General features: G+C 45.2%; 4 protein-coding genes across 11 annotated transcripts; 1 reads left to right on the forward strand and 3 right to left on the reverse strand.

The window, feature by feature from the left end:
• Window positions 1-74: 74 nt before the first annotated feature.
• LOC108035909 (titin) lies at window positions 75-11,437 on the reverse strand. Of its 6 annotated transcripts, none has more exons than XM_017111676.3 (11): window positions 10,808-11,437; window positions 6,640-9,245; window positions 3,028-6,564; window positions 2,650-2,972; window positions 2,273-2,583; window positions 2,160-2,214; window positions 1,914-2,101; window positions 1,365-1,855; window positions 1,148-1,304; window positions 892-1,083; window positions 75-831 (listed from the first exon to the last, which is right to left on the reverse strand). In XM_017111676.3, exons 1-11 carry the CDS (start codon window positions 11,151-11,153, stop codon window positions 317-319), a joined length of 8,721 nt encoding a protein of 2,906 aa, XP_016967165.3. In that variant the 5' UTR covers window positions 11,154-11,437; the 3' UTR covers window positions 75-316. The 6 variants fall into 6 exon arrangements, with proteins under 6 accessions (XP_016967165.3, XP_050742777.1, XP_050742776.1 ...); XM_050886820.1 differs by having other exon boundaries at window positions 3,028-7,449; window positions 7,525-9,248; XM_050886819.1 differs by having other exon boundaries at window positions 6,640-9,248.
• Window positions 11,438-11,849: 412 nt separating this feature from the next.
• On the forward strand, window positions 11,850-12,872 carry LOC108035904 (splicing factor 3A subunit 2). Its single transcript, XM_017111669.3, has one exon. The coding sequence runs from the start codon at window positions 11,965-11,967 to the stop codon at window positions 12,748-12,750; it is 786 nt and encodes a 261-aa protein (XP_016967158.1). The 5' UTR covers window positions 11,850-11,964; the 3' UTR covers window positions 12,751-12,872.
• Window positions 12,856-20,734, reverse strand: LOC108035898 (pneumococcal serine-rich repeat protein). Of its 3 annotated transcripts, none has more exons than XM_017111658.3 (11): window positions 20,602-20,734; window positions 20,322-20,418; window positions 18,534-19,274; window positions 17,883-18,476; window positions 15,207-15,664; window positions 14,289-15,149; window positions 13,987-14,234; window positions 13,655-13,922; window positions 13,425-13,595; window positions 13,261-13,368; window positions 12,856-13,202 (listed from the first exon to the last, which is right to left on the reverse strand). In XM_017111658.3, exons 2-11 carry the CDS (start codon window positions 20,392-20,394, stop codon window positions 13,053-13,055), a joined length of 3,672 nt encoding a protein of 1,223 aa, XP_016967147.1. In that variant the 5' UTR covers window positions 20,395-20,418; window positions 20,602-20,734; the 3' UTR covers window positions 12,856-13,052. The 3 variants fall into 3 exon arrangements, with proteins under 3 accessions (XP_016967147.1, XP_016967146.1, XP_016967145.1); XM_017111657.3 differs by having other exon boundaries at window positions 18,534-19,412; XM_017111656.3 differs by having other exon boundaries at window positions 18,534-19,517.
• LOC108035902 (sentrin-specific protease 5) lies at window positions 15,717-17,541 on the reverse strand. Its single transcript, XM_017111663.3, has one exon. It carries the CDS (start codon window positions 17,323-17,325, stop codon window positions 15,820-15,822), a length of 1,506 nt encoding a protein of 501 aa, XP_016967152.3. The 5' UTR covers window positions 17,326-17,541; the 3' UTR covers window positions 15,717-15,819.
• Window positions 20,735-20,861: the final 127 nt, after the last annotated feature.

Here is a 20,861-nt window from a genome sequence, read left to right on the forward strand (position 1 = left end):
CCTCCTACTTGTATACAAGCCTTCTTTTAAGTAACCATTAGGTTTTTTAACCGCTCATTAAAAAGTAGTAAACATTGTTTGCAAAGCAAGTATATTTCGTTATAAACTACAATAACTCCATATAAAATATATAATATATATTTTTTTACATCACCTATAAATAAATTATACATAAAAAATTTTCGATCATAATTTAACTGTCCTACGACGATCTCTATAACTAAGTCCCCTATGTGGTAAAATAATAATTTATAATCTCAGATGGTGCTTGTTCAAAAGACATTCAATTGCCAGAGAAAAGTCAGGGAAAAATCCTTTAGAAGAATTTATCCCTCTCGAAGTTAAGGATTCGCAGCATGCCGTGTTCTGAGCCCACGGCAACCCAAGTGTGGGCTGGAGAGTTCCAATTGCAACGAACGCAATTGGATCTGGTCAGGGCCAGGGAGTGTATGTTTTGTGGTCGACGTTGGGCGTTCAGGTATGCAGACTTTCGACTGTGGGGCTCGGGCACCAGCGGATTGATTTGCACCCCATAGTCGCGGAGAAAATCCTCTGCGCTGATAGGCTCCTTGGGCTTAGGAGTACTCTCGCCTAGGTGATGCAGCTCGGAAGTGGACACGGCCCTGGTGTTCACTGTGGACTTCAGCAGTGCAGGGCCACAGTTGAGATCTCGCACATCCAGGAACACCAGGTCGCCGTTGTCCGTTACAAACACCATGTGATTTTGCTGACAATTTGAGTGCATATCCCGTATTGTCGTCAGCGTTCCGTCGAGGGTCCTGTGCTCGAACTGTATACCCGACACACTGACTGCTATCGCACGACTAAAGTCTGCAAAAGAATTTCTAATAAGTCTTTGAAAGACATAAGTCACCACAAAATATAGCTTACGTGAACTGCTAACGACTAGTGTTTCCCAAATAGGAGACCAGGTCAAGTTAGCCATGTACAGATTGCAGATAGCCTCTTGTGTCAGAATGAAAGGTTTCGACCAGTTCGCAATGTCAAAGATTTTAAATTGTCGTATTGCTGTGCCAACTGCAAGCCAACGTGGTCCATTGTTGTCGTAATGAAGATCCATAACTAAGGGAAAAATAAAACGTATTAGAAAGATTTATTGTGGATAAACTCTACTAATAAAACTTACACTGGATATTTCGCTCGCCTATGTAAAAGAAATGGAGAGGCACAAAATAGGTCTGATTGTTTCGATTAAAGCAGTTGATATTGTCTTTCTCGCTAATGTCCCAAAACGCAATGTAGCCACTGCTATAGCCCGTAGCAATGAAGTTGTGTCCCAAAGACTGCAAAGCAAGATTGTATTTCATTTAGAAAGAAAATATAGGCAAATTTAGGAAACTCACCTGCGACCAGCAAATTTTGGTGCACTGTTCCTGGACAGGATTGTTCACATCCAAGCTGAGTATAATCAATGGATCGGGTTGAATTACCACGTCCTCCTCTGCGTTCAGATCTTTTTCTACCTCCAAAGGCAGCGCATAAATATGGACGTCACTCAAGGAATTCGCCACAGCCAAAAGTCCCAGACGATTCGATGTCTCATCATAACCACCGCTGGGCAAGAAGCAGAAGCTGTTGACGGGCCCATGGCGTACTCGAATGCCATAATGAAGCTCCGGTCGAATGGCCCACGATTTGTGCCCATGTTTGCCGGCAGAAACAGTACATTTCAGCAGCATCAGGAGGGCATCTTCATCCTTTAGTTTTGTATGCCTCGCAAAGGATTTCAACTTTGGACGCAGGGAGCATACTAAGTACTGGTTCGTAACTTTCGAGGGCAGCGGCACCCAGGCGAGCTTTTTAATAGAGTGACCCAGATAGCCCACATATTCACCTGAAAAAAAACGTTATGTTGATTAAGACTTAATTTCTGTACTATCCCATAAACATACCTTCTTTGTTGAAGCCCTCAAACGGGGCTAACTGCTTCCACTCGTCTTCATTGGTTATTTTACCATATGCATAGCCCATGGATGCCGTCTCTTTAGAGGGCAGCAAAGCACTAGCCTGTGCAGAAACTTTCGAAAAACTCGGCAGCAGTTGGGTGAACAACAGATCAGCTTCATAATTCAGTCGCACACTTGCAAAAACAATTGAATTTTTAATAGTTGTCGATAAGTTGTCGCTGGCTAACTTACAATTCGTTCCATTTATGAGTCGCCCTAGCCTCCAAGTGGTGATATCGTGAGAGTACTGTAGTGTTTCAAATATATTAATTTGGAGTACTACTCATCATTGGGAGTTTACTTACAAGGCTTCTGCTGACATTCTCCCAGATTAACTGCCCGTTTATAAGTCCTTTTCCGGTCAATGTCCCCACGTCTCTTCGAATTCTTTCGCTTGGTTGTGGAAGACATATCAGCCAGGCTGCCCTCCTCTTCGGAGCTTAGTGAGTCCTCGTTGGAATCCACTCCCTCCGAATCATATTCCTCAGACGACTCCTTGTCCTTCGTCATATCGTAGTCCGAGGCATCGCCATCGAAATCGATTTTGGCGGTACCCTCTTCCCCCGGCTTTTGCAAGCCTAGATGCTCTCCTAATTTCTTTAATTTCGTTTCAGCTCTGAAAAATAAGCGAGAGGAATAACTACTTAAAAATGCGCTTTTATCAACCACTTAATGGACTTACTTGATAGTAGACTTCCGCTTGGCACGGCCCGCATTGCTGTATACCGGTTCACTAGCTTCTCCTTCCGATGGCTCCGTCTCTTCATCAACGCCGGACTTCAATCGCTTTGGACAGGTCCGAATATGACTCGGTAGTGAGAGTTTGGTATAAGAGCGTTGGCAGTAATCGCACGTCAGGCGCTGCTTATTGCCACAACCTTCCAGGTGGAGCATCATGCCAAGGTAAGACCCCAGTTGGTGATCGCATAGCCGACATTTAAGCTTTTGGCTGCTATTCTGGAGATAGTTCTTCATCATATTCATCACCGAAGTACGCGTGATTTTCTGCAAGTGGATTACGGTTAAAGCTATTTTTATAGATTATGGTAGGTTAACGCACCCTTGGTGATTCTCCCACAAGCCAACCCACTCCATAATGCTCTCCAAGATGGCGAAGCCAATTGATCTTATCGCTGCGAGCCAAACACAAGCCACATTGCAGAGGACCCTCGCCTTTGCCATCGTCTGTTAAGATTTCTTCAGTGTCCAACTGTTCTCGCCTTTTTATGAGCAGGAGCCGTAGATTAAAGTCCACTATGCTTACGGTTTCCACACCCTCTTCAGTCTTCTGTTTCTTGGCTGACTCCGAATCCAAATTATCAGGAGCAGCGCGCTTCCTTCCTCTTTTTGACGGAACTTTTGGCTCTTCACTTATTGGTAAAATCATTTCGCTAACATTCGAGGGCATGGATTTTCGTGACTTTGGAGTTGATGCTTGCACTGGTGTGGTAGCTGCATTACGTCTTCTGCCTTCTTTAGGAGCGGACTCGAGATTTTCATTTTCTTCGGAAGTACTAACTGATGAGATGGGAATGTCTGGTGGTACTAAACTGTAACGAGATGGAGCCTTCCGTTTAACCCGCGCCACCAAAGAATCTGCTTCCACTGGGCGAGGTTCTTCTGGTGGAATAGACACTGCGGGCTGAGCTTCTTGAGCAGTTGAGTTTGGTTTCGAAGCACATCGAGATTGTCTTTTTCCCCTTAGTTTCTTAGATGTTGTCGGCTGTATAGTTTCATCTGCGGCTTGAACTGTTGTACTATTAATCTCTGTAAGTGATTCTTCTGGACTTATGTCAGGTTTTGAAGGTGGTTCAACTTGTGTAACTGGTGGAGCTCTTACTTCCGGTGTTTTTCGTCGAGAATGTCGTTTCTTATTTGTTTTTAAAACATTTGTCGCTTGGTTTGGTTCTTCGTCGTCCAGTTTCGCCTGCAAATCTGTTTTCAAAGTGATTTCCTCAGTTGCCAAATCCTCTTCGGTATGGATAACATGCGGAACTAGTTTTGGGGATTTACTTCGGGAGTAACTGCTTTTTTCCGGATTGACAACTTCTTTTGGTTCCTCGGATGCAATAACTGTGGCCATAGCCATCTCTGAATCTTGATTATTAGTACCAGTTACATTATCAAGCTCAGAAACTATGGAATTTACTGAGGATTGTTTAACTCTACTGTAAGGGGATTTCCCTTTTCTCTTTGGTCTTTGGGAACCTTTCGCTTTACTCGCATTCTCTGGACCTTCAACTGATTCATTTTCGGTAACAGCAGGTACACAAACTACAGGAACTTGAGCCTTTGGTGTATTACTCCTAGTATGCCGTGTTATATCCTCTTTCTTCTTAGGACTCGAATTATCAGAAACAAGTTCGGGATTTGCAACTGCCTCAGGTTGAATCACAGGTGCCACCTTAGATTTCGGTGTAGTGCATCGGGATTTTCGATTTCCTTCAGCTTTTATGGATGTATCTGGCTCCTCAAACGAGTTTTTATCTTTCGTCCTTACCATTGAGTTTCTATTTTCTGTTGCTTTGGTAGGAACATATTTCTGAGGAGATTTCATTTCCTCTGCTGCTTTAACTTCTTCTAAATCACCCTTAGAAGAATCTTTATTCTCCGAAATAATGACTTTGATGACTTCCATTTTGGGCGCAAAACACCGAGAATTTCTTTTTCCCCTCGATTTTTTTGGTGTCACAGGCTTTTCTGTGGATTTCTCTTCCTGCTGGTTTTCAGTAGAATCTATATTCCCCTTATTCTCTGATGTCGTTTTAGCCAAAGGATGTTTCTCAGATGCTTCGCCGTCGTCCAATCTCTCATCGGATGATTTAACATGTTCCTCTTTTTTCTGAGCACCTTTTTCAGAAAGTAGTTCCGTAGTTTTCACTTCAGTAACTTCTTTATTACCACATCGAGTCTTTCGCTTTCCTCTAGATTTTGCATGGTCTTTTATTGCTTCTCTTTTTTCTAGATCTTTCTTTAAATCTTTATTTTCCACATGTTTTAAATTTTCAGTTGGGTGTGCATCGTCAGACAAACTAATTTCATCCACAACACGTGACGGTTCTGTGTTTTCTAACGATACTGGAGTTTTTGAACGACTTCTCGTCATTCGTTTTTTCGTAGCTCTAGTATTTGTTAAACTTTCTTTGCTTGTAGAGGGTTCTTTTGGAGTCTCTATACCAGGAAGTAAACTTTGTTTTAATGACCTTCTCCTACTCCTTCGTAGTTTACTGTCTCCTAACGATAAATCCTTTTCGTTAATCAAAGTTTCTGGTTGTTTTTCGTCCATAACAGTGAGAGGTTTAGGTTCAGAGTGTTCATTGGAATTATTTAAAAGTGACACTTTAAGAGTGAAGCCAGATAAATTGGTGTCTAAATCGGTTTTGGGATAGTCCTCGATTATATCGCCAGATGAATTGGTGCTTAAATCAGTTTTAGGAGGATCTTCGATTCTGGCACAATCTAAAGTAGGTATAACTGATTCGACTGCGGTTTGTGAAGAGTTTTCTTGGGGCTCTTTGGTGGCGTTTACCGCATCATCATTAGCAACCTCAGAAGAGTTTTCATTAACTAGTTCTTCCCATGTAGTGTTTTGCTTCATTGGATATTCCTCATTGGTTTGGTTTCCATCAGTCGAAACGTTGTCCCCAAAATCCAATGGACTTGTAGGAGCACCATAGCTACTATTTGAATCATCAGACAAAGGTTCTACGACGGTATGCTTTTTAAAAGTGTACTGGGTATCAAACTGGGAATTCTTCACTGGTCCCCGTGTCTCCACAGACTGCTGCTCCTCCTCAGTCTCATCGTAATCGGGGGTTGCGTCATCGCTTATGTCCGTTTCGTTGATCTTCATTTGTTTAACTCTTTTGCTTCTTAGAGGAGTTTTGGAACGCTTTTCTTCTTTGTCATCAAAGCCCAGAAATATGGAACCATCATCGTCACTTGTACTCGAGGTGGGAATGCGACCTCCCACACTTGCACTAACTGGATGGAGAAATTCAAAATGATTATGGCTTTCTGGTATATTTTTCTGAGAAACTTTTGAGGATCTTTTGCTGAGAACAGGTCTCGTCTTAACAAGTTTTTTTCGGGGTATCGGTTTTGTTGGTTCTTCAGATTTGGTTGTTGGCGAAAGCTTTTTGACTTGGGGAATCACCTTTTCGGTGGTCAAGTGCCCAAGTAAATGTTGTATTCCTGTGACATTAGGTGAACTACATGCAGTGGAATTTAACTGGTTGGACTCCTTGCGAAATGGCAATCGGGCCTCGCCTTGGGGCAAGGGTGGATCCTGTGAAAGGACTTCTTTTAGAGATACACTTCTTTTTGATGTTGCGGGCTGTGAATCCTCCAGGGCCTCATGGCTACTGCTCTTTGTACTAGCTTTACTTTTGGGCATTTTAGGTGGATGATATAATTGGGTTAGGTCTCGTTCAGTTGATGATTTGGTTATAGTTTCTTGTTCTTCCTGAATATTCAGTTTTGGGTTTTCGACTTCCTCTTCTTCGGATTGGATATTTGGATATTCTTCATGTAGACCAGCAACTTCTTCTCTGCACTGAATGATTTCTTCTTCGCGCTGCTTCTCATCTGCTGGCACCTTTGAATTGTTTTTAGCACTAGATAAATTAAGATTTACTTTGTCTGAGCTAAGGCTATCAGAATTGACTATTACCTCGATTGCTGCGACTCCGTATCGGTCCTCCAGCAAGGTCTGATCGACAGCCATCGTCTGCTCATCGTCCGCCTCAAAATCTAGCTTGGTCTTCTTGGCTTCAAAAGGCTTTGGGATGCTCGGTCTTTTTGTGCGTTGCACTAAATTAATTTTAGCTTTTTTGGATCTTATAGGAGCCCTTTTTACGGGCCTTGTCTCCTTTGCAGGCTCTGGATCGGAAACTGACTTGACCTCCTCCACAGGCTCTTTTAACTTTTTAGATTCTTCTGTTAAGGTTGGGACTTCGTCTGGACTAGCTGTTTCCTCATTGGCTACGTTAGGATTTCTTTTTTCAGTTTCAATCCTGCCGGGTGTAATTTGCATGTTGACTTGCACATTTGTCCCCTCCAGAACTGAATCTACAACACCTTCTACATCCAGCGACATGTCAATTGTGGCCACACTGCTTTGCATCATCATCGCATTTGGACTGATGCGTAGTATGTTTGTACTATCGCTGTTCACATCTAAAGTAGCGTGCAGTATGTTCATATCATCCAATTTGACAATCTTTCCAATGGGCAAATCGTCCTCAAGCTGGGAAGACTCCTTAACGGGCGACACTTCAGTAAAGTCGTTTTCAGGCTGGGGAGACTTATTGACGGGCGAAACACCTGTAAACGTACAAATACTTCCTCCAAAAAGAGCGTTTAATCTTTGTTCCTCCGGCGAAAGATCCATGAAGCTACTTTCGTCTAGATCTTTCTCTGCAGTCAGTTGGGCTATAAAATCCACTGCGGACTGGACTTTTTGCACTGGTGGTGGGGTCACCTGAGAATTGGACTTGATATTACTCACTGGTGATGTGGCCACTGAACCATAAGATGAGCTTGTTGAAGGACTTACAGAAATTTCATCTACTTTGGAAGTTGGAGACACATTCGAAGTCAAGTCGGTATTCCTAGGTTCTGAAGATTTGCCATCTGTTTCATAAGTCAAAGGAATACAGACTGACATTTCAATAATTCGGCTTTCTGTGGTCACATCTTGCTGCAACTCTTTTGGTTCCTGCAAGACAACAGCGTTTGATTCTGAGCTTATCCCATCTACTAATTTTCCACCTTGAGGAGTTAAAGAAATATATACAGAACTATTTTGCTCAGGATATTGTATTCCTTCAGAAGAGGGCTTGAGAGGGCTTGACTTTGTGGCCGTGGCTGGCTTTTTCAGGTTCGGTGTTGAGGTTATATATACGGGCAAAACAAGGGGGTTTGAAACTGTGCCCACTCCTTCCGTTTCCAAAGTCGAGACGACGCTTTCTGCTTGTTTGACCGGGCTCGATTTATTTTCTACCATTTGGCTATCTTGATTTGGTTCGGATGAAGCAAGAGCGTCTTCAGACAAATGAAGCGTGCCCGATGTCTCAGATACAGATCCACATAACTGTTCAGGCTCAGGAGTCCCATCACCTCCTGAAACCGAAAAATCTGTGGGCTCCTCTTCTGGATGGTCCATTGCATCTGTAGTTTCATTTGATTGATCAGGTAAAAAATCTGCAGGTAATAGATCTATTGCAACCACTGTGCCAGTACAAGATGACACTTCGTTTACTTTGTTCAAAGCCGGACTATGTTCGGGAACGGTGCTTTCCTCCATAGATGTAGGATCAAAAATTGGAGTATGTTTTCTTTGAAGTATTGAGCTAATGGTAAAGGGCGTTTCAACTGGTGGAGTTAAATCCTTTGAATTAAGTGGCTTCAATGTTTGCGGTAGTTTGACCTGCTCCACCTGACTGCGAATCTCTTTGGCCATCTCGGCCAGCTTCTCCTTCGATACCTTGAACTTATTGGCGTTCATAATGACCTTGCCCCTGATCCCTTTGGATTGGGGAGTGGGTTGAACGGGAGTTTCTGTAGGTTTTAACTGTATCACAGTGGTTGTCACTGGAGTATTTGGCAGTCGCAGGCCACTCAAATCGATCTTCTCGTTGGGTGCCAATACCTTGTTCTCCAGCACAATCAGTGGTGGTGATGGGCTCTTATGGAATCTTATGGTAGCCGCAGAAGCTGCTTGATCCATAGGAACTTGTGGAGGTGGCTGATGATGGAGGTGATGTTGGGGGGGAAGTTGCGGGGAAAAATGCGGCGGTTGCTGTACCGGTATCCTTTGGGGACTTGGTGGAGCCTGCTGAATTGAAAACTGTGCAGAATGCTGTTCAGGATTAGGTTTCTGATTCGTCGACGGCTTTTTACTCGATCCACACAGGTCTCGATGTTTGGGCAGTTGATTCACCAGATTGAGCAGCACTGGTGGCTGCTTTTGGCGGACAGTCAAGTCCGCCTTTGCAATGGGTCCAGAGAAGGCGGCAGGAGATGCAGGGTTTCCTACACTGCGGGGAGCAGAGCTCTGGGCAGCAGATGGTGGCATCTTGGATGCTCCCTTGGAGGTTGTCGGTTTCTGCTGGGGCTGCGTTCCGATGGCCATGTTCTTGCTCAGAATCCTGTTCTTTAATAGCGCCTTGACTTGCTTCGAGCGGTCGCCTTCCGTCGGATTAGGGATCGGCTGGATCGGCACCGTTTTTTCAATAAATTCCGAAATCGAAATACGTTTCACTAAGGGTTCCGGCTCTGCTAAGTAAGAAATGAAATCATTCTTTCAGGAATAGTTTGGTTAAATATATATAATTTAAATGTATCCACAAATTCTGTGCAATAACAATTTGTAGTACTTAAGAGTCCTTAAATTTATGAAATGCAAAAATTATTACCTATAATAGTTAATCAAAAAGAGTATTTAAACAAAATACAAGCTATCTCTAGGGATGTCCAAAAAACAAATTGCGGCTATAAAGATAGCTAGCACTTATTTGAAAATGGAAACAAAGCACTTCTATAGTAAAATATGCATATCACCATTGGGCAAGCAGTAAATTAAACTGGATGAAGCCTTTGCATACATAAAAGAAAAACAGTAGCACACACAAACGGCAGTAGACCATGCCGGGATTTGAACCCGGGCCAAAAAGCGAACTATGTTGCCTGGCGTCGACACTTCGTCCCTAACCTCATTTGCAGCGCGCACTTACAGGTTGGACCACCGAAAGAATATAAACGTGTGTGGCGAAAGTGACACTTGTAGCTAGTTTAGAGGGTGGGAATTCAAAAAAAAAAATAATCCACCTAAGCATGGGCATTACAATTTATAAATTCATAGGTTTCTTGCTTATTTTTGTCGGTGTAACGCAACTTTTACTTTTAAACATTTTAATTCAGACTTTGTTGGTAAAATCTTGAATGACAAAAGCCTTATCGATATAAAATGTTTTTTAATTAAGATGGGCATTGGCAGAATACTTAATATCGAATAGACTTTTGCCAGATAACTTTTTACAACCAAAAACTTAATTTAAATATTAAAATCTTAACGAACGCTAAAATGAAATATTAAACCTTTTAAGTGACTTTTTTAAATATTTAAATTAAATAAATATTTAAATGTAACCACATTATTATTTTAAATACATGTTATAAAGTAACCGACCAAAAATTTACAAAAACCTGAAAATGTCAGTCTATAATACCCATGCTAAGGAGGTTTATTTTTTAGAGTGCTTTGAAAGGTACTACACAAGTCCCCAATTTGGCATGTAAATACTAAGTACGTTATTTTATACTATGTTTATAAAATTATAAGTAAAGATTACAAAAAACCCTGATATTTAAAAAAAAAAAACATATCTTTTTCTAAAAAAAATATATCAAAGACGAATATGTTTTCTTATTTTAACTGGAGCTAATTACCCCTATTTACCATAAGGGATGAACAAAACCAGACGTTTTACCTAATGAATACCCCTGTTTTCCCTACCCCTCTTGTGAATACTTGGTATGTATAATATTATTATATTTACTATTATCGTTATAAAATAAAAATATTATATTTCGGAAGATGGAAAAACGGAAACGCATTCGCCGCGAGACGAACTCGGAAGAATCAGCGCTAATCATAACTCTTCGACAATCTTTGCCGTCGCCTCTAACAACTGCGCCATCGCATCGGTTTTCACTCGAGTGTCCCAAACTCGTCCAACCAATTCAGACGGTTTTGGAAACCTTGTCAAAACCCCCGAACAGCTAACGGCTTTTCATAAATGCACAGACAAAAAAATTAATTAAAGAAAACTCTTTACCAGGCTGATGCAATTGTTGTTGTTGCGACTGCAATTTCATCTCTGCCGCGGCCGACGTCGACTTCGCATCGGCAGAGGGGGAGGGCTTACTGGATGACGGGGCTTCCACCTTCTTGGCTTCCAACTTCTGCTTTCTGAGGACCTCGGCCAACTGCCTGTCGAGTCCCGCTTCCTTAAGCTTGTTGAAATCCAGCTGAATCTTCTTAATTATCCGCTTGGGAGCAGCTGCATTTCTGGTGGCCTGTGGAGCAGGGGCACTACTGGCATTACCGGGACTTAGTTGATTGGGACTGGAGGCCACTGGCGCCGGTGGTCCCATGGTGGTCTGCTTCCTGGAATCCTCCATCTCGGCTACTATTTGGTATACCCGTAAGATTGCAACACCTATTCCATGAAAATGACGACAGAAATCCGGATTCTTTCACACTCGAACTGCTTGCACGCCTCTTGTCCAATTGGTTTTTCCGTTATCCGGCGCTAGCCCGGTTTTTATACACAATTAAATCTCGTTCTCCTGGAGTAATTCTCCACACCAGCACTACTTTTTCATTATTATCGACCCTTGTCTGGACATTTTTCACTTTTATTAAATGTTACAAGAATCAAGCATGTGCATAGAGGTGAAGAAACATCGGTACCAACATCGATATCATCGATGTTGTCAGAACATCGGTTGCATTGAAGATTTTAAAACACAGCCGTTATCGATGTTTGATAATCGTTGTTTTTAAATATCGTTTATATGAATTAATACATTGACGGTTTTCCATCTGGAATTCGAAAACAATTTAAAACATATCACTAGTAAATAAAGTTCAATAAAATATAGTGATTGTTCGAAACCGTGAAATAACTAAAATCCCTGCGAGCGGTGTCGCAGTATTTAATGGTAGCAAACATAAAATCTATTAAACTCCAAAACAATCTTAAGGCAATCATTATTTCAACAGAAACAATTTTGATATCTTATTTAAAATTCAAATCCTGCCCACGAACTATCGGTTGTCTCCAAGGAAGTCCCACCTCTACAAAAGTTGCGTTGGCAACCCTATTCTGTACAGTGTACACCACCATCGAACATTTTCCGGAAGGTTTGCTTTCCCAGCGTGAAATCGTTTTCGTTTCTCTCTGACTAAAAATAAAGTAACGCACGAATAATGGATTTCCAAAACCGCGCCGGTGGCAAGACCGGCAGCGGAGGCGTGGCCTCCTGGTCGGAGACGAACCGCGACCGCAAGGAGCGACTGCGTCAACTGGCCCTGGAAACGATCGATCTGAACAAGGATCCGTACTTCATGAAGAACCACCTGGGCTCCTACGAGTGCAAATTGTGCCTGACGCTGCACAACAACGAGGGCAGCTACCTGGCCCACACGCAGGGCAAAAAGCACCAGGAAAATCTGGCCAGGCGAGCTGCCAAAGAGGCCAAGGAGGCGCCCTCATCTCTGCTGGCGCCCGAGAAGCCCCGCGTGGAACCCAAGAAGTTCGTCAAGATCGGACGACCCGGCTACCGGGTGACCAAGCAGCGGGAACCCACCAATGGTCAGCAGTCGCTGCTCTTCCAGATCGATTACCCGGAAATCACGGAGAACATCGTTCCGCGTCACCGGTTCATGTCCGCCTACGAGCAGAAGATCGAGCCGCCAGACCGCAAGTGGCAATACCTGCTCTTCGCCTCCGAGCCTTATGAGACGATTGGATTCAAGGTGCCCTCCCGAGAAGTGGAGAAGAGCGAGGGCAAGTTCTGGACGCACTGGAACCGAGACACAAAGCAGTTCTTCCTGCAGTTCGCCTTCAAGTTCGAGCCCAAGATCATGCCACCTCCGCCGCCGAGCCTTCATCGGGCGCTAGGTGGTCCGCCCGGCGGATTTCCCATGCCGGGACCTCCACGTCCCGCCATGCATCCCATGTTCAACGGAGTTCCACCACCGCCACCTATGTAACCGACAAACCTATCTTACTGTTGTGTTTCTTGTCCAAATGGGAAGTCATTTCCGCAAGCACAGAACCCCTAAAAACACATGGACATCCCTTCAAATAATAAACAATTTTATACTTAATACAACTCGAGTGTTTTGTATTTTCGTTTCTCTCTTAAGAAATTGAAAAAATATTGCTGGCCATCTTTGTAAATGTACGACTTACAAATCGATTGCGCTTAAGGTAATTAACTTAATTCTAATTTGCTGCTTTAAATTAGGCAATCTATAATACACTTGGCTGGGCTTTCTTCTGTAAAACGATTTTAGATCTTTTCGCGCTTCTTAAAATTTCGCTTCGAGGCACATCGGGTGATTATGTCCGAAACGTGGGGCTTGTGCTCGAAGATCTTCATCAACTGATTCTGCGCCTCGTTGATGCCATCAGTAATTATCTTGCTCCGCTGAATGTTGCCCTGCCAAAGTGTGTGATAGTTAGTTGGGAACAGGAATAAGAAAAACATACAAACGCACCTTTAGCAACTCGGTGACACGCTCCATTTCGCTGTGCTTCTCCTTGTCCTTCTCCAGCTCCTGCAGCATGGTCTCCAGTCTTCCCAGGCTGACAACCTCAGATTCGTTCTACAGCAGATTAGATCAGTAAAAGTGATTTTGATATTTACATCCACATTTCTTACCAAGTCCTCCATTTGTGAGCGCAAATGGTAGATTTTCCATCCATTGATTTTGCCCTGGACGTTTGGCTGATTAGCCAGATCAATAACCGTGGCCCGGCGCTCCTCCCTTGGCTTTACATCCGTATACCGATGGAAGTGGTTGTTGGCCAGCTTATGTGTGGGTTTATATGTCTGGAAATCATTGCAAATATGAGTAATGTAATCAAAAGTCGGTGTTCCATTAAACTCACATTAAGCAACGCACAATTGCGCGGACGACGGATCACAAAGTCCACCGGATTGGCGTTCTCCTTGTTGCCCGTCACAGCGGGTGTACTGTTACGATGGTTGGCATCGCCTGGTGTGCTATTGGCAGCAGCTCCCGGTGCCGCCGCCACCAGTAGGCCTCCGTTGTTGTGTTTCTGCATGTAGGCTGCGCCAGCCGGCGGCGTTGGCTCTGCACTGGGGGGAGGCAGCGACAAGGATGCTTGACTTTGGGTGGAGTGTTGGCTGTCGTTTCTGGCAAATTGATACAATAATCGATTATTTGATTGAACAGACTAATTTAGATCAGTTAACCCACGTTGATCGGCGTGGCTTCTTCCTAGAGGAGCCGTCGTAGCTGGAGCTCGAACTATTGCCGGTGCCATTCATACGCGTTCCCGCCTGCTGTTGCAGTTGCGCCGAGCCCACCAAATGGGGGGCCTGCTGCTGAGGTTGCTGTTGCTGTGGCGTCGGAGCTTGCACGTCCACAAAGGCACTGCTCCCACCCCGGGATCCAAGGGAGGAGTGGCCAAGGTTCTGCTGCATCGATTGGTGCGAAGAGTACAACTTGAAAGTAATAAGCATTTAGTAGGCTTTTTAAGGGCACCTTTTTTGACCCACCTCATTGATAGGATTAAAGTGCGTGGAGTTATCGCGTCCACTTGCACCTCCAGTTGCTGGCGGATCGCCAATCCTGTCCTGCAACTGCTGATCTACGCCAGGTGAGGAATTCGCTGACACTGTCGTTGAGCCATCCGAAGAGGCTGGCGAATCCGCTCTAGAGTTTCTCGAGGATACGGTGCCCACCGTGGTTGGCACACTTGTCACGTTACTTGCTGCTGCATGGGCGACCCGCTCCCGTTCTTTTTTGGCCAACGCTTCCACAGTCAGTCCCGAGCTGACAGATGGAGGCACCGCCACGGACACCGGCTGAATATTAAAAGTCGTGCCCGGTGCTGGCGGCATATTTGGTCCACTAGTGTTGCTGGCCATTGAGAGTAGAGTAGGGCCCAAATTTTTCGCCGCTCGAATGGGAGAACCGTCTGCATCCCGCTTGCGCATGAAATTGGGCACCAGAGTTCCACTTCCTGCTGCCTGTTGTGGATTGCCCGCCCCTGTTGTCACCTTCACGGAGGTATGCAATGGAATAACCATGTGCTGCGGCGGTGCACTGTTTGGTCCTGCTGGGATTATCAATTGCTGATGCCCAATAGTCCTGGTGGCCGTCCCCCCAGCTCCTGATGGCAAAACAGTGAAAGTGGCCTGTGATCCGGCTCCGGTTGATACTGCTCCCGTGGGTGCATGGCTGGCGAATGGCAGCGAAGACACTGACAAACTGCTACCTCCGGCGCTGCTAACCAATTGTGCTTGAGCCTGGGTGCTCTGCGTTACCGTGGTCGTAGTCAATGAAAGCACGCCCGTGGACGCCGATGCCGGCATGGATTCGTAGTAAATCGTAGCAGCACTTCCCTTCTCATCAATCTGTGATGGATATGCATTTTAGTAAGCTCAATTTTATACATTGCAGTTAAAACTTACCTTCATCAACTGGCTCGGCGAAGCAACCACTGGATTCCAGGCGCGTTGAAAGCCAGTCACTGTAGCGCCGCTAGTGCCAGATCCATCTGCTCCAGGCGCAGCCGTGGCCGGAGTCATCATCATCTTGCCCAGGGTAATTCCGCTGGCATTTTTGATAGGCGTCAGAGTTCCCGTAAGGATATTACCTCCTGGTCCCACTCCTGCTCCTCTGCCGCTAATGGTGAGTGGCAGGACAGTGGCTCCTCCGGCCGCCGAAGTGGCCCCCGTCACCGAGCTGGGATTGACCACACTGGCCGAGACATTCGGCACTGGGACCGCCTGAATGCTAGCCACACCCTGCGGTGTCATCGTGGGCCCTGTGGTTCCTCCGGCGGCTGACAATTTGCCAATAGGATTGAGTTGCGTTATAGTCAGCGACGGTTGCACTTTGGCGGTCATGGTAACCGGTGGTCGAATGCCTGCAGAAGGTGGAAAGGAAATTCTACATAAATAAAATAACACAAAAAGTCATACGTTTACAATATAAAAGAAGATGAGTCGTATGCGTAGCTTTATTAAAAATATAGTTTTTCTATCTCATTAAAAATTCATTCGTCTCAACAAACCGGAACGCCTAATTCCACAGCTCGCCGTCGATGATCTCTAAGGCTATCTTTTTGCGGAAGTAGACCATGTTGTCCTGGGAAAAGGTGATTGGGGCATTTCGCGTAACGTATTCAGCAAACATACAGCTAAAAACGCCGCAGTCGGTGTTGTTTTTCTGATGGGGTACGTTTCGAGCTTTCTCGATGCGAAAAGTGCTGGTGTCGAAAGGCTGCTTGCGCTTATCCAGCGATTCCTCCCACAGGTATTTCTCCACGGCGCCCAGCAAGTTCTGGTTGGCTCCGCCCTTCGAATCATAGTATAGTATCGTCTTTCTACGCATATCGATTATGGCCATGGTCCAGTGTACGCTGCTGCAGTGGACAGGTATCAGTATGATGTCCTTCTTAAAAATATCGACCCTCCGGGTCCAGCGTTTTACGCCCGCGTATCCACTCTGTAGCAGACGTGGCATAAAGAAAGTGTTCATGGAGTACACACTGGGCAGCTGGCCAGATCTCTTCTCCGAGCGTTCGATCATCAGGTTCATGTAGAAGTTGATTATTACGTCGTTGAGCCATCTATCACCAATGAGGATTTTAATGTCGCTGAGGTGGACGTCCAGTTTGAACTTAGTAACAACCACTTGCTCAGGATGGCCCTCTTCTAATTCAACGAAACGATTCAGATGCTCCTTGGTCAGCTGCACGAACTCCTCATTTTCCTCCAACTCATCCTCGCTGATGATGATGGCCTCGGAATGATTTAGGAATTCTTCGTTTGGTAGGTCGAACTCCCCTGGTTCGTTTTCGTCTGATTTGTTCTCACTGATTTTCTCGCTGATGGTGATGGGTTTGGTCAGCTGAGCAAACACCTTATTTTCTTCCGACTTATCCTCGATTGTGACAATCGACTCAGGGATAAGTCCGCAGTTCTTAAACTTCCTGCGCATATCCTGTTCGAGTGCTCGGCGTTCATCCTCGGCTCTTTTAGCGTTGGAAAGGGCTTCTGCAAAATGTATTTTTAGTTTCTTGCTCTTTTGCAAAGCCCTCTTTCTGAACTGCTCGGCATAGTCATCCCGCAGAAACACGGAGCTATTGTGGCGACGGTGTCGGACACATTTGACAACAAAATCTGTTGATTTGCGTTTCGGTTGATCCAGGGTGCTCTTTATTGCAATATGCCTTGCTTTTCGGTTTTTGCCGGATGGTTTACACGTAAAAATGAGAATTCGCTCAAGAGCCAGAATAATGTCCTCCACTCTTTCCTTTGGATTAGAACCTAGGGATATTTTTCCATTCGCAAGTGTCGCTGTATAGCTGTTCTGGGACCGATTTAATTTGAATTCCCTGATTTCAGGTCTGGTACTTTGCAGCGAATGTGGTTTTGGCTTGCCGCATTCTTTACGGAGAAGATTTAGGTAACGCTCGCGCTCGATGGCCTGCGCCTCGAGGGCCATTAATCTGTTATTCGCTTGGATTTGCCACCTATCGCTGTTTGGCTGATTTCCACATTCTTGCTTTGCCATTGTGTCCATGGTTATCGGATTTTCAAGGAACGTTTTTTTTTAAATGGGCAAATATCCATTCACTGAAACTTGAGAATTCCGTCTTGTGTCTTTTTGCTTCTTGAGAAAGCTATTTAGGACTTGTTGGCGTCTAATAATGCTCCTTTACGTATAAAACAACCAAAAATGTAAAGTAGAACTAGTTGACTATTCAATAGGGCATGAAAATTGAACAAGAAAGGCTTTCTTCAATATGACATTTAGTTCTCTGCTTTCTAGACGTCAAATTAACCTAACCCGATAGCTGAATACCATTGTATAGTGTTAAAAAACCATTTTTCCATAGAAAAAGGCTCGATATTTCCCAAAGTACTGAGAGTTCAACATGTTCATGGTGCAGCGATTCAATATCTTTGAGGTTTAATTAAGCTAGGTCACTAATTTAGTGTAATTATAAAATGTAAATAAAAAACTTTTTAATTTATCTTTCTGTCGTTTTAACCCATGATTCCTCTTACTTCCTAAGGGAGCTTGAACTTCTATTTCCACTTCCAGATTACCATCACCACACTGGGAACACAACTTACCCATCTTAGCCGCCGCGGTGGTGCTCATCAAGAAGGGTTGCAGCATCACATTCCCGGCCAAACGGGCACCGGATCCAATAATCTGCTGAGCAGTCCCCGTCGCAGGCTGCTGCAGTTGGATGATTCGAGTGGTGGGCAAGTTAGTGGCCGTCAGGGCAGTTCCTCCAGCCCCGGGACCCCGCCCGGGCGCCACTGTCGCTCCCCCAGAAACACTAACGGCCGTAGGTGAAGCCGTAACGCTGGTATTGAGCTGCGGGATGCTTGGAGCCCGGATACTTATGCTCGTGGTGTTCAGCTTGGCTCCAGGGAAAATCTTTCCCAGTGGGGTGGATCGCACATGTCGAGGCGTTACCGTGGTTCCTCCGGGAGTCGTGGTTGTTACACCACCAGTGGGCGTGGCCACAGCGAAGCGAGGATTAAATTGCTGGCCCGGATTCTGACTCACATTGGGCGTAGATACGTTGGAGGAATATACTAGTGTGGCCTGGTGCTGCCTCTGAGGCAAGACAGTGGCCACATAGGCCTGGGGACCTCCTCCTCCTGGACCTCCGGCCTGTTGTGGCGTCAAGGGCTGGCCAGCCGAAACGGATAAAGCTGGAAAGGATTTCGATTAGAGTGTTGATACAAGGCGGTAACAAAGCAACTACTCACCTGTTGGCGCCTGCACTGGAGTAGTGGTCACAACACTGGCATTGGATACTCCCGCGGATGTCGTTATAATCCTCTGGCGCGGCTGATGAATGGCACGTATCAGTTGCACCTGTCCCGTGGAACTCTGCATCCAGGCAGCACTGTTGCCGGACGAGATCACCGCCGAAGGTGTTTGGGACGAGAGCGCCACTCCACTCCTGCTCACCGATGCAGTTGCTCCGCGAACAAATCCACCAGTAGAACTGAGAACCGTGGGGGCAGTGGGCGTCACAGTGGCCGAAGATGTGGCCCTCAGGGGCGTCACGAGCCGCTGACCTACTCCCACTCCAACACCACTCATCTGAGTCGCCGTCACACTGGCTCGCGGCAGGTAAGTAGCCTGTGTCACGGGCCTGGTGACCGTGATGGAGGCATTCGCTCCACTCCTGGCCGGAGCAGCTGGTATGGCCGTAATCTGGGTTCTGCCCGTGGCCGTGACATTCTCCAGCTGCTTAATCATGGGCATCACCACACGGACTTGCGTGGACTGGCCCCCGGCTCCAATGGCCCGTATGGAAGCCGCCGTGGTCGCTTGTCCTGCATTCAGAGCAATCGGCGTGCCTGCCAGGGAGGTTTGCTGAACTGGATTGGCCGCTGCCACTTTGATTGTGCCTCCGCTGAGGATCGGGGTGCCCGAAATCGATATCCCGCCGCCGCCGTCGGATTTCACGTGGGTGATCTTGGCGGCCACCGCCGGGTGCGCTGCAGAGGATGGCAAATGGGATGGCAATGAGTACTTGTTTATGACGCCGCGCAGCTGCAGGGGCGGATGTGAGTGCGATACCAGGGATGCGGATGCAGTTGTGGAGCCGGATGCGGATGCGGTTAACGATCCAGTGGCTGCCAATGATGATGATGGTGGATATATAGACGGCAGCAATGACAGCGATGGCAGTGCATGGGGGTGCAGTTGTTGTGTGCGTATCTTAATGGTTTTCAGGGGGGCTGTGCGGGTGGCAGTGTGTGGCTTGTGAGATTTCGGTTAAAAGTTCCACATGGAACACGAACAATGGACGGACAGCTCAAGTCAGGGAGTACAATTGTTTCTTACTTATACTCGTGGAAAAGTTTTTAAAATTGAAAAAATCATTTGCAGGTTATTCATTGTTACTAACCCTTGATAACCATAACAGTATTATTTTTAATTTAATTTGATTAAGTTTGAAACATATTGAAAACTTTTAAAATACGTTTTAAAAACCGTGACAATATTACTGATTTTCTACGTAATATTATAAAAAGTTACCATTAACTACGCCGTACTAAAATTTGAATTTTACAGAAAAAAAAAAAAGTAAATTATGAGTATTTACCCTTCGTTTTAGTGGATCAAGCTGTCAAGGTAATATACCAAAGCATAAAAGTGATTTGAAAAATGAATTAATATTGCATTTATGAACTTTATCTTTAAATATTATATTATATTATTTTTGTTTTCCGTCGAATTTAAAGAAACTTCAAACTAATTTGAGTTCCAGAACAAGGACAGTTTTAGGGCTGTTGGCAACCCTGCCACGAATGCACAGTAACAACAAAACAAACACATACACACAGAGAGACAGAGAACAGCTTTTGCTGCGAAGGTAGGGCACAAAGAGGAATATGAAACAAACAGTGCGCGTATGGGAGAGCAAAGATAGGTGCACAAATGTTATGTATACACACGCATACACGGGCACAATGCTAATACTTATATACACACGTAGGTATATAAATAAAAATATTCCACTTGGATATTGGCGAGCTTACCTGATGGCGCTGTAGCTGTACTTCCACCGCCCACCGGCCCGCCTGCCGCGCCGCCTTCACTCGACGCACTCATTGTCCCAGCTCCGGTCTGCGATTCCTGCAAGGCACAATAATTTGCAATCAATCCCACTTCCACGTTTTACATGCTTGTCGCCTCTCCGTCCACCCTCTCTTTCTCTTCTTATCACTGTGCCCATGTATCCACAAATTGGCTGCACACGCACGCACACGAAACCAAGCGAAGGGCAGGCGGTTTTTGCTGATTTCGAGAGGAACTTGCCTTTTATGCTAATTAGAAGCCCTTTTAAGCCCGCCCAATAGCGGTTTACAATTTCCAACGCGATTGCTCTTAACTGAACGAATTTTCCTTGTTTTTCTGCTCTTCTTTTTTTTAGTCAGCTCAGTAGTACCAGCTGTCGTTGCCATAAAAATATTTAGTATTTAGCTAGGTGAAGAAAATACCAAAAGTATTTTGGGGGTCTAACACCCTCTGCACGCAGATTGAATTATAAGCTGCTTCCTGTGAAAACCCGTGGAAAT

Source organism: Drosophila biarmipes, chromosome 3L (assembly GCF_025231255.1).
Source record: "Drosophila biarmipes strain raj3 chromosome 3L, RU_DBia_V1.1, whole genome shotgun sequence".
Lineage (NCBI taxonomy): Eukaryota > Metazoa > Arthropoda > Insecta > Diptera > Drosophilidae > Drosophila > Drosophila biarmipes.